The sequence below is a fragment of the Crocodylus siamensis genome, chromosome 12 (assembly GCF_052110815.1).
Source record: "Crocodylus siamensis isolate JL-2025a chromosome 12, ASM5211081v1, whole genome shotgun sequence".
Lineage (NCBI taxonomy): Eukaryota > Metazoa > Chordata > Crocodylia > Crocodylidae > Crocodylus > Crocodylus siamensis.
The window spans coordinates 37,510,927-37,523,201 of NC_143406.1; the positions used below are offsets into that span (position 1 = coordinate 37,510,927).

Below are 12,275 nucleotides of genomic sequence, written 5' to 3' on the forward strand. Positions count from 1 at the left end.
CCCATGAATGCTGCAGTGCTGGGTGGGGCACACCGAGTTTCCCCCACAGGAGTGGAGGGGGCTCCCCCATATGCCTAGCAGCAGACCCAGAAGTAGACTAGAAGTGCTTCTGGGGAGTATGGGACCAGGGGGCCTCCCCCCACCCTTGTTCCTGGCAATTGGTGCCTTCCAAGTCTGGTGGGACATGCAGGTCCCCCCTCCCACAGCCAATTGGCAAGCAGGAGTGCAGCCCCCCCATGTGCTCCCTAGGAAGACCCAGAAGTGGACTGGCAGTGCGTCTGTGGGATGCTCCACGTGTTCCAGCACTGCAGCATTCAGAAGCCATTAGTACCTTGGAGGTATGTAGAAACCCCTCCCTTCCACACAGGCAACTTTTTTTTGGGGGGGGGGGGGGGGGGGGGGGGGGGGGGGAAGTGCTGGTTTACTGTATCAGCATTAAGTCTTCAGGAACAAGGATCCAAAACCAGGTTGATTTGGATCAAGTCTGAATCAAATAGGGCCCATTTTGTACACCCCTATTATTTGATTAGGCATAGTACATAACATATTCTGTATGCATACATAGTTCTGCATGGAGGACCATACTGTATACTAGAAAGTAAAGCCTACAAGTAATGTTATTAGCGAGACATGCAACAAGTGGAAGTTCCTTAGGGGATGGATGCATGTATCCTTTCCTCCCATAAGAAGAAAGTTTGTTTGTTTTTTTTAAAACTTCTCCTGACTCCAAGTTTCACTGGTTCTAGAAAGACAGGGGTAGTGTAATTTTAGCTACAGAGTTTTACAGAAAGCATGGTCAACTACTACTCAAAATTCCTGTAAGGAAGAAGAGTCTTGTAAGAGATAAGTATCCAAAATGAGAGCTTATTCAAAATTAGAGCTTGGAGTTGCTTTCTTTAGTCTATTGGCCATTACAAGAAGTCAGGTAAATATGGAACCAAAAGGCTCCAGAAGACCCCATCCTTAAGGCTCTGAAGACACTCCAACAGTATTACTAGTACACAAGGATCTGGCTGAAGGAGTAGCATTATCATTTTCCATCAATTATAGCCATTACCCTTGAGCTTCCATACTTCTTCTGTAAGTGGTTTGGTATAGAGCAGTGGTACCCATGCTGGCTGTACCATTTGAGGCACCCAGCCTGCAGCATCTGGGGGGAAGACATACCTCAGATCAGGGGAGGGCAGGCAGTATAGTAGCAGATAAACAAAAAACACACCACTACACATGGAGCACAAAAAGTGGTACTAGAGTTAAGGAAAGGAATTGGAGTGGCACTTTGAGTGGGTAGGTCTTGATCTGCACACGGACTAGAAGAGTTGCTCCCAGCCGGTAAAGAGCAGTAGTGCATGGCAACCAAGCTGAGCACTTTAACATGGCCCTTTTCACCAAGGTTCTGGCCCATGAGGCTGCCTGGAAGTCTGGCATTAGGAGGGAATAGCATTTAACATTTGATTTCTCAGATGTTAGTAGCTTTGTGGGCCAGGTTACTTGGCTCTATGAGGCTGGGGACAAGTAGTTCCTGCTCTGAACCCAGAGCCCTCCATTGCACCCCCTCCCCTGCAGAGTTGCCCAGGACTCCAGCCCTGCTCATTACCGCTTTAGGGCACGCAGTGTAGGTGGGACCAAACCACTGTCTGCCAGACTTGAGCCTGCAGCAAGGGTTACCACAACCTTGTAGTGACTGCTTTAGCAGGCCACATTTGGCTACTGTAGCAGGACTCTACAAAAGAAGACACCCCCCCCAGAGGCTGAACTGTCTTTGTACAAGATGTGCTTTATAGCACCCCTTCCCTCCAAGGAGGGAACAGAGATGAAAAACAAGCAGCCTAGTTAGGCTTTTGTTTGTTTTAAGAAACAAGCAGCTTTTAAAGTTCTCTCCCCCCCCCCCAAAAAAATAAATAAATAAATAAATAAATAAATAAAAAATAATAATGAAGTTTACCACAAAGAGGCATCTTTAAACTAAATTTATTTTGTTATTTAAAAAAAATTTAACATACAGCATTTACCACTACAGCTCTTTTCTTTAGAGATTTAAAGAGAACCACCAGCAACATAGCCACTGCACAAAGGATCACTGCAGCCATCACTGTAACAGTGGTCCAGGTTCCTTTGCTCAGCCTTGTTCTCTCTGTGGGGAAAGACCATATAGATTTATTATTAAGTACACTCCCTGCCCCACCCCCCACAGGGTGGTTCTAATAAGCCTCAACTACTTAGAAAACAAGGGATGGCCAGTACCTTGGGTTGCAGACCACTCTCTTGGCACCAAAAGAACAGGACCAGGTAAGCTCACTACAGCAGAGTTCTCCCTTTGCAAGCCAGCATCTGGAGGGGGGAGAAAACAAACCCCAACTATATGCAACACTTGAGCAGGGGGATTTCTGTATGCATTTATTTGGCTAGCTTGTTAGATTATGGCGCTATTGCCGTGACATTGACTGGGAAACAAATTGGATATTACCTCGTTTGCTTCTAGACAGAGGACATCTTTTTGTACACAGAGGGAAGTCTGGTTCAAGTCTATTACAGAGCAGAGCACTACAGTGGAAGTATACCTAGAGAGAAAAGACAAGGCCACTTAATTACAGACCATGCCAGCTTTTAGACAGGTGCAAAGAGGAATGCTGCTTACTAGGCTGATGAGCGCTGCATCTCCAGACACAAAGGTAAAAGTCTTCACTTCAAATCTTTGGCGATAGTTAGGATAGCTGACTGCAAGACCCACTGGATGGAACACAGTCCTGTAGCTGTCCAATTCATAGTCACACCTAAAACAGGTGGTGTGGAGGAAGTAAAGTTGTATGGGCTTCCAAAGTCCATACCCAAGTAATGCAAGATTTGACATCAGTAGGCTTGCTAGGAGCAAGCCTGTCAAGATAACAGGTGCGTCTTTCAGGTCATTGGTGAGGGTGACCTATAGACCCTGCCACCATCTCACTGTGGAAACTGATCCCGTCACTTGGCAGCTTCATTTAAAGAGCCATACCTCCTAGATGAGAGGCCTCCTAACATGAACTCCAGAGATCAGATATGGCAAGTTAAACTTTAATATGGGAGTGGGAAGTCATTCAGCACCACAGATCAACAGGATCAGCATTCCAGGTGTCCAGATGAACCCCCCAGCAACCCTTAACTGCCAAGTCTAATCCAGAGATGTTCCTAAAACCAAGTCACTCCTTCCATGTCCTCCCAGCAGTCCTTTTGGCAGCTTTTCAGGGGTACTCCTAACCCAAAAGTATTTGTAGGCAGCACCAAAAGCATTAAGTCACACTTACCCATCCACAACAATATTCCATCGGGGCAGAGAGCCTGGATCTTCAGATGCTGTTGCCCAGCAGTCGTCCAGTACCACATGGAGATTGGGATCGTTGCGGTTTAGGACTTGTAGTTCAAGGAAGATAGGTTGCCGCAGATACTTTACTATGGGGTACTGGTCATCACTGTAAGGCTGCATGTAGGAATTGTCTGGAAGAACCACATACTGTTAAGTGTAATGGCCCCAAGTAGGGCCCGTTTCCACAATTGTTTCAGTCCAGAGCTAGGACAGGCTAGCTGTGGTCAGCAAGACTGGCATTTTAGAAGCAGGTGTTTATTTGTGACCTCTTTGCACAGGTTAGCAGTTTACCACCCAAGGAGATGGTGGGGGTTTACAATTCTGAAACTAGATTATGGTCCATTTCACATTAGCCTTTTCAAGGCTGTGTGACATGTCAGAGTAGTGGTATGCAAGCCACAAAAGAGACACTTGTGTACCTGAAGCCAGCTCAAGAAGATGGACCAGAGGGCTCAAGTTCAAGCAGCCATATTCTTCATAGGTTAAAATTTTTTTTTTTTTTTTTTTGGGTGGCTGGGGCAAAAGTGAGAGAGAGGACCACTGGAACCCCCCTTCCCCCCCAAAAATCACTCACCTGGGTAGGTCAACAGCAGCAAGGAGAGGGGACCTTGATTTACTGAGGAAACTGGAGGGGGGAGACTGTTCAGCCTCAAACTTAGAGAGGCATCGTCATTACTGTAGGAACATACTACAGTTAGCCTGCAAAAAAGGAAGAGAAAGCCCCAAGGGAAGGCATTTGACATCTGAGCAAGGAGTAAGCAACTGCAGCAGTGCCAGTAGCAAGACTGGCTTGTGACTGGGTTTCCATGGGGGAAGAGAAGGAAGGAGTCTAGACATACCTGAATTCACTATCTCTAGAAATTATATGCAGGGCTTGATCTGCCCATAGTGAACTTACTTCATTCTCATAAATTATTCTCCCACCTTCAAACTGGAGGGGGAAAAGAGAGAAAGATCAGAGATTTAGCAACCACCCTACCATCAGAACACAACAGAAGGTCAACCATCCTAATGGACACTTACCATCTGCCGTGTCCCACACTTGTTCAAAGGTACATGAAACCGCACCATATCATTAGAAGGAGACTTGAAGACTGGTTTGCATGTAGGATCTCTTAGCCTGAGAGTGTCCAAGTCCAGAGGGGGGTTTGTTCTGTCTGCAAGAACCTCAAAGTTCATGTGTCCATCCTGGGTACATGTAGCAGCTGAAGACAGAAGTTCCCATGAGACTACATTGATTCCCCATCGGGTCATTATGATGAAGCCTCATGCTTAGTATAACTGAGGCAATACATTAGTTCCAGCCAACAATTAAAAAAAGAGGGCAGCTCTTGTAAGGACAGACAGTAGTGAGCTGGTTCTTAGAGTTTGCAAGCAGCTGCCTGGATTCTGGGATGCTCAGGGCCAAATCTGTTGTCTTTATCTCTAGGAAGACATGAGTTAGTCAGTCAACCCATGAGGACAAAAATTAGTGACATTCATTCCCTGCACCCAAGGGGTAGGCAAAAAGCACAGAGCTGCCAGTGCCAGATGTGACATTACACCTTTCTGCTGTCAGGACGGTGGATTTAAAGAGGAGAGGTGGTACAAATGAATCTTTGTACCAAGTCTGTTCGTTAGAGCCTCTGCACATAGGATTCAATAGCTGAATGCTATTTTCAGCAGAAGAAATGTTCATCTTACTAGGAGTAGATAGGAAGAAGTGAGGGAGAGAGAGTCAGCTCTATTTAAAAATCCATGGGGATTTTGTATTAGAAGCCTGGAGTTTTTGGCAAGCTGTCCTTCATTTGCAGACAGCACTAGACAGAAGTCAGTGATCTTACCTACTGGGGCAGGCTGGTTGCAGGGACATGCTGGATATGTCACCATTGATACCATCTCTCCATGGAAGTCAAAAGTTAGTTTCATAGAAGACATGTAGAACTGAAGTCCCAAGCAGTTCTCACTATACGGCTGGAAGAGCAGATATTTGCTAGCACAATAAAACTTGGCTATCCCATCAAGGGATGGCACAGAGGTACATCTTAAGCATCCCTGCAGTTAGGTCACCTCACAAGTAATGGTAGCATCTTGCATCAGGACCAAAAAACACCCACCCCAAGCTACCCAAACTCTGCATACCTCCCAGAACTAGCAGCCATTTGTTCCCTGGCAACTCCATCACTGCAGTTTCAAGTTTTAGATACCTTAACTGAAGTGCTTCAGGATACTTAACCCCTGCAGCACCAGGGCATACGTGAACATGGTCCTCCATCTTACAGGTCAATAAATACAGAATCTCAAATCCAGCATAGTACATCAAGAATTTTTCCATCCCAGCTATTAAAGGTAGCATCTTCAAGATGAGAAGCAGTAGCCTGAACAGAGTTCATCTGCTAGTAAAATGGCTGTGAAGTAGCAGAGCTCTAAACAAAGCCTGCCTGAATTATAGGCAGTGGCAACAGGGGACAGGCAACATGATGCTAGCCATAAATTGTTACTTCTGTAGGAGGCCCAGTCTTCTAGATGCCTCAGCATGGAAGGCTAGAATAAGAGGATGATGTCACAGTACTTCAATGGGAGGCCAATACATTGGAGACATCTGCCTGCACCAAGACCATAGTTAGAGTGCCCTGGATGTTCACATAAAGGGAGTTTCTCCACTGCCAAAACACTAGCCAGAGGTACAACTGGATTAAAAGTTCCAGGCCAGTCTCAAACCTTAGGTCAAACCCCTCAGGCTCTGCATTTCAGAAGGTTGGCAAGGCCAGAGTTGTCTGGTGCTTGTTAAGTGGGTCAGGTGCTTCTTGGTTTGTACTGAACTTACTTTAGACTTCAGGATTCTTTTGTTGATGTGTAGCTTTATTCCTCTTTTGGTGTCTAGAGCAATTCTATTTGCTTGAAGTTGGTCCCTTGGAATATTTTGGTCCTCTACACTGAGAGCAGTGAGTGTCCCTGGGAAAGCTGGGATGGCAATTGTCATGTGTGTTGAGTTACAAGTGACAGGACCTATAAAGAAGGAAGGTTGTTATATCCTCAAGTTCTTATGATCCTTGGACAGCAGATTCCCATTTCAGAGGGCAGGTCCAGTTTCCTCCATTTTGGAACTGGATTTTACCTGGGGCACAGATCAGTCTTGATTCTACAGTCAGTCGCCGTTGCAGAGGACCATATGCAAGCTTGACAGCCACAGTGTAGATTGCCTGGTCATCTTGCTGCATAGGACAGATCATCACTATTAGCAAACTGTCAAAACTAGACAGCCCGAGCATCTAGCACAAGCTTGTGTGCATCTAGTCAGTTCTATTAAAAAGACTGCCATGGCCTATATGGTCCCTTTTGCAGGGGGTAAAGCCCCTTAGTCTTAGGGCTCTCCCTAGCTATTGGATTCATAGATCTTCCCCATTTTACACAAACTACAGGTGAACTGCTTTTGGCAGCTAGCTCCTATTACAAGATCATGGCACTGTGATACTCGTTATTCGGGCCTCTGCTCTGTCCAGATCTATATCCAAACCCCATTATTAGGGGGTATGGAGCATATTGGTCTCTAAACTTCATTCTTCCCCTGAATTATGTCCTTTCTGTGCACTTACCTTGTAGGAGAGAACACCTGTTGCACCAAATGACACCTGGAAGATTAGGTCATGACCATCAGTGAGGAAGGTATACCCTTGCTGCATGGCTTGCCCCAGGCTTAGTCTGTGTATCCTTGTTCCCTCATCTATGGATAGAGTCCAGGCCACTGGAGATTCTGCAGTCTGCAAGTTTGACAGTCCCATATTAGAAATACAAGGTTGTTTTGTTTAAAGGGGAGAGAGGGGGCAGGGAAAGATATTGGAGTACCCAATTGTGCTAGGGTTGTCAGGTAGTAGCTTAAAAACTCCTGAGCCATCTAGGGCTAAGGATGTAGACTCATTTTAGTTCCTCAAGGGAATGTTGAATGGCAAACTACTTCACAGATGCCCCTCTTTTTTTTTTTTTTTTTTAAAAATCTAGAGGGCTTATACAGTTTAAGTATTAAACCTCCATGTGGATAGACTGCAGTTGCCTACCATGTATTCATCACTGAAGCTGGGAATGAGCCTTGGAAATGTAACCTGAAATAGAAGAGCAACAGCTGAATGCACATCTGGTTCAAGCTATAGAAGTATGCCAAGATAGGGGTGGGCAAAAAGAGTGTAGCCTGGAAGCCGCATGCAGCCTGCCAGGCCATTCTATCCACCCCACAAGCCCCCTCTCCCCCCCCCCAAAAAAAAAGTTAGAAAAATTAATATTAATCTGCTCTGGGCTGCCCGTCATGTGGCCTTCAATGGCTTGCAGAACTCAGTAAGCAGCTTTCTGAGTAAAATAAAATTGCCTGCCCCCACTACAAGAACTTGCTTTGCATTCTGCCATTTGGAGGCTATTGGGTACCTCTAGCAATAAGGTAGGAGGTACTAGGTACCTTTAACTTACAGCAATAGTGAGCACAAGGCTAACTACTGAAGTCCATCATGCTAATAGCTAGGCAGGCTTAGAGAGAGACACAGAGTACCATTTTCCCCTTGTAGTGTTACTGAAGCACCTAGGTGTCCAGAAGTTCCTCATGTCAGGCCATAGCCAATACCCAGGATAGCCATTACATTGGGCTACACAAGCTAAGAAAGCCATTCAAACTCCAGTTTGTAGCTTCCCCAAAGCAGAAGCAAGGAATCCATCACCTAGTCTCCTAGTGAGATTTCTTGCCTTATTCCCAAGAGGAAAGCCATTTAATAAAAGCCACCAGCAGCCACACACTAGATGGATCTGAAGTATTGCATATCCAGTTTACCAGCCAGGAAAGAGGAAGAGACTGCTCCACTTACTGCCATAAAGTCTTTAGTACAGTTTGTAGCTCCAGTAAAGAAAGGAGGGATGATATCATCAGCTTGAATAACATTACAGCCAATGCTATAGGTCACATTGTCCTCCTCAGCATCAGTCCAGTTGATCATCAGCTTCAGTTTGTGCTGCTCATGCTACAGGCAATGAATTGCATCATAAGAATTTATGAACTAATGTGCTCCCACACTGAGTAGAGGTGCCCATGGTGAACATGCACATTACTTGTTACTGAACCTAGTAGTGGTCTATAGCAGATGCAAGGAGTAGTTTCAACAATTGCTGCACTTGCTTTCCATGTGTAGGGGAGAGGGGCAGAAAGGATTGTCCAGCAGTTCCCTTAACTACCAATAGGAAACTGCTATGGATTTAATTTTGCTTTAGTTACAGGTGTCCTTGTTAGCTTGATAGGGGAGCACACGATATACCATAGTACTTACTGTTCCTAGCTCTTCCAGTTAATCTTGCTTTAAATTTTAAGTCACTACTTTGCCCCATTCAGTAGCTAGGGTACAAGTCACCAGCATAAGAAGTTATATAGCATGTGCAGGTGGAATCTTGTACTAGTTTGTTTTTTTTTTTCCCCCCTGTGAATCTTGTACTAGTAGGAGCAAGAGTGCATCTACTTTAAGCAAAAGGTATTCTCAGCACCACAAACTTCAAGAGGCCATGTCAAAGTACTCATTTCCAAGTTAATGGGACTATTTTACCTCCAGTTGAGTGCAGTTCACATATGGGGTAGTCAACACTAGCGTCTCATTATCCATCACGTAGTCACAGTCTACAATTTCTTTGCCACTTGAGTCTAGAAGGCAAGGAGATGCTAGTCAGGTGCACAGCTTATTCCCTAGCCATTTTCTTAGGAATCCCAGCAAGCTTACAACAATACTTACCAACTACACGAACTTGCCAGGAATTGTTCCTGAACTGTCTAGGAAATTCAGTCAGCATCTTGCCAGGGTGGCAAGACACAGTCCCTGCAGAGGGAAAGCTTAGGTCAGTCTCATCTGAACTCATAGACTGTAACAGCTAAGTTGTGTTAAGCCAGTTTACAGCTTTATACCCTTCCTGTGGCATGGGGAGGGCTTCAGCATTTCTACCCATGCCCTAGGCCTTCTGAGCAGCTTTTAGAAGAGGAGCCACCCCCAACTTAGGAGACAGGGACATTACCTGGGAAGTCTAGACCCCCAGGATCGTGAGCACCAAGTGTTGGAGGCACCACAAGACAAACAAACAAAAGTAGCAACCTGTAAAACAAACAGCCCAACAACAAAACTCAGAAACCCCTATGCTAAAACTCACAACCTCCCCCATACACCCTAAAAAACACTTCAAACCCCCACTCACCACATACTGCAGGAGCACCACCTCCACCACACTAAAGGCAGCATCCCAACTGACTTAAAATCACACCACACCATCCCAACATGCTCTTATCCCCTTGCAGGGGTTTATATAGTAGGTGATTAAGCCCCAGCACAGGTGAGGCTCCTGGAAATCACCTGGTGTGCTTCCCTCTCATTTGCTGACAAGTGATTAAAGCACCTGAGGCTGATGCCTTGCACCTGGTCCTGCTCTAGGCTCCAATCAGTCAGGAGCTGGAGGAGAAAATAGCCTTTCTGCAAGGTGACATGGCACAGTTTGCCATTTCCCTCTTTTTTATGAGTAGCTGATAAAATATGAATGTCCTACTATGTGTGTTCCCTTGCAGGCAGATGGTGCAAAATCACTGATGAATTAGAACTACAGGGGAACTTTGTATTACACTTTCTGGATATCCGAGTACTTTCACCCTTAAACATTTTGACCAGCATTTTCACCCTTTAAGTCTCTGCCTTGCTTTGTTCTTCTAACTACTTAAAATGAGCTTGTCTTTGGGCTTTGCATAGTGTTTCTTTACTGGGAACTATTTCAAGCAGCTCCAAACTTTTGCTCCTCAAAATCTTTATTCATTTCCCACCTCACCCTAAAGAACCTAAAGTTCCTCAGTGTCTTTGTTTTGCCAGTAAAGTTCCCTAAGCACTTAAATATATACTGCTGGCCATGCGCAGAACTGCCAAAACAAGTACCAGGTATTGAAGCTTGGTTTATGTCTTAACCCCACCAGGTCTACCACTTAGTAGTTCCCTGCCATGCCATCTCTGGGACCTGGTGTAGTAGCAGGCATGCTTAAAATACACTTACCAAGTCAGGCCCTGCAGAAAAGTAGAAAGATGCAATTCAACCCTATTAATCAGTAGTCTAGATGTTAGAGGACTCACAGGGGATGAAGGAAACCAAGCTTCAGGGCCATTCTCTGTCTCAGCAAACTTCAACCCACATTTTTTTTCCTTCCAGTACAACATGAAGGGATATTCGTCAGCCCAGGTGTATTAATCATTGCCACAGCCAAAAAAAGGGATCAGAGATCCTACGATCTGGTTAAGCATTAGACGGCTTGTTACTCCACTACCTTCTTAAAAATGTTGTGAAGCAAAATGACGGCCTGTCAGTGGAGGCGGCGGGGTTGATTAAGATCTTTTTTTTACCCATATCGATAACCAGGAGGAGCTGTGACCGACAGGAAGGGAGTTTATTTTGAAAAGGGAAAAGGCCTGGAGTACAGAGGCGGGTCTAGGAAAAGACAGCACAGCTCTTTGCAGATGAGATTACCCAGAGAAGAGAATCAAGGATGGGCAACCGTCTAGAAAATTTTTATGGGCGAGAGGTTGAGAAGATTGTATCATAGGAGCAGGAAGAGAAGTAGAAGGAGACCTGCAGTGGGGCAGAGTCAAGGAAGCCAAGGGACAATAAAAAACTTCAAGAAAAAAAGACCATAGTCAACTGGGTTAGGGCAATGTGAATTCACCAGTACTTGCAGTAAAATGAAAGAGAAACCTATTTTAAGTGACAGATTTTTTTTCAGAAAAAGTGCTTAAAAGAATCGTAGAAAGCTAAAATGAGAGATGGTAATTTCTGAGTAGGATGTTAAGCTGGCGCCTGGAGAAATAATTATGAAATTTTATTCAGAATCCTCTATATTTTCAGAGTTGATATAATCCTATTCCAAGAAAATCTTGGTAAATTGCAGCCACACATGGTGTCTCTTCTGCCTCTGATGCAGTATTGCCAACTCTCATGATTTTTGGCATTGTTCTCAAAGTCTGCACTTCAGGAATATGAAAAACGTAGCTCTTTCTTTACGTTTTTCACATTCCTGAAGCATAGACTTTAAGAACAACACCAAAATGAATGAGAGTTGGCAACACTGCTGCTGTAGCATTATGAGTAAGAACAGCACTTATAGCTAGAGATGGGGAAAGGAGCCTAAACATAGGCTGTTGATGGGGGACAAGGTACTTGGGACTTGGCTGAGGAATCAAGCAAAGACCTAGCAGTGTGTTTACTATCACCAGAAAGGTGCAATGCTAGAGACAGAGACATTACAGGTAATTTGGGAACCTCAATTATTGGAGACATTGTCTCTTGCAAGTGATCAGTAGCAATATGAAATAACCACAGACACAGGGAAAGCTCTCAGAGATGTGCCAAGCTGGTTCAGGATACGTGTATATAGTGGCAATGGCCATTCTGTTATGGCAATGGGCGCTGTCTAAAATCCTGAACTAGAGCAAATTAAAAGCAGCCTAATCCTAGCTGTAGTCAACTAAATAGGGATTTTACTGGATTTTTTCTTTAGGCTACCATTTGGCCCAACTTTAGTCAGAGGTACTTTTTGAGATCTTGAGGCCAGTATGTTACAGAAGATGTGCCAGACTTGATTCCAGATCTCTCCATCATTTTCCTTATGGCAAGTTTAGACCCATAAAACTATTTTTAAACAGTTAATGTGTTTTCTGAAAGGATAATTTACAAAGCAAATGAATAGAACAAACCCTGGACCATTGACCTATGTTAAGATCATAGGAAAGTAGGACTGGAATGGACCTCACTAGGTCACCTAGTCCAGCCCCCTGCTCAAGATAGGATCATGCCTGACTACGCCATCCCAGCCATGTGTCTGTCCAACCTGCTCTTGAAAATTTCCAGGGATGGAGAGTCCACCCAATGCAGTAGTATTTCTCTTTCCCTCAGTTTGGTCAGCACAGCCTAA

The 12,275-nt window shown here is 44.8% G+C and overlaps 1 protein-coding gene across 1 annotated transcript; it reads right to left on the reverse strand.

Annotated features, from left to right (window-relative positions):
- Window positions 1–1,994: 1,994 nt before the first annotated feature.
- Window positions 1,995–9,573, reverse strand: ZP2 (zona pellucida glycoprotein 2). The gene is made up of 18 exons (XM_090023765.1): window positions 9,530–9,573; window positions 9,353–9,429; window positions 9,076–9,159; window positions 8,893–8,987; window positions 8,167–8,319; window positions 7,375–7,419; window positions 6,916–7,080; window positions 6,438–6,534; window positions 6,147–6,328; window positions 5,164–5,293; window positions 4,364–4,545; window positions 4,180–4,271; window positions 3,915–4,039; window positions 3,282–3,471; window positions 2,639–2,774; window positions 2,468–2,561; window positions 2,245–2,331; window positions 1,995–2,134 (listed from the first exon to the last, which is right to left on the reverse strand). The coding sequence occupies exons 1-18, from the start codon at window positions 9,571–9,573 to the stop codon at window positions 1,995–1,997; spliced, it is 2,118 nt and encodes a 705-aa protein (XP_089879891.1).
- Between the last annotated feature and the right edge of the window lie 2,702 nt (window positions 9,574–12,275).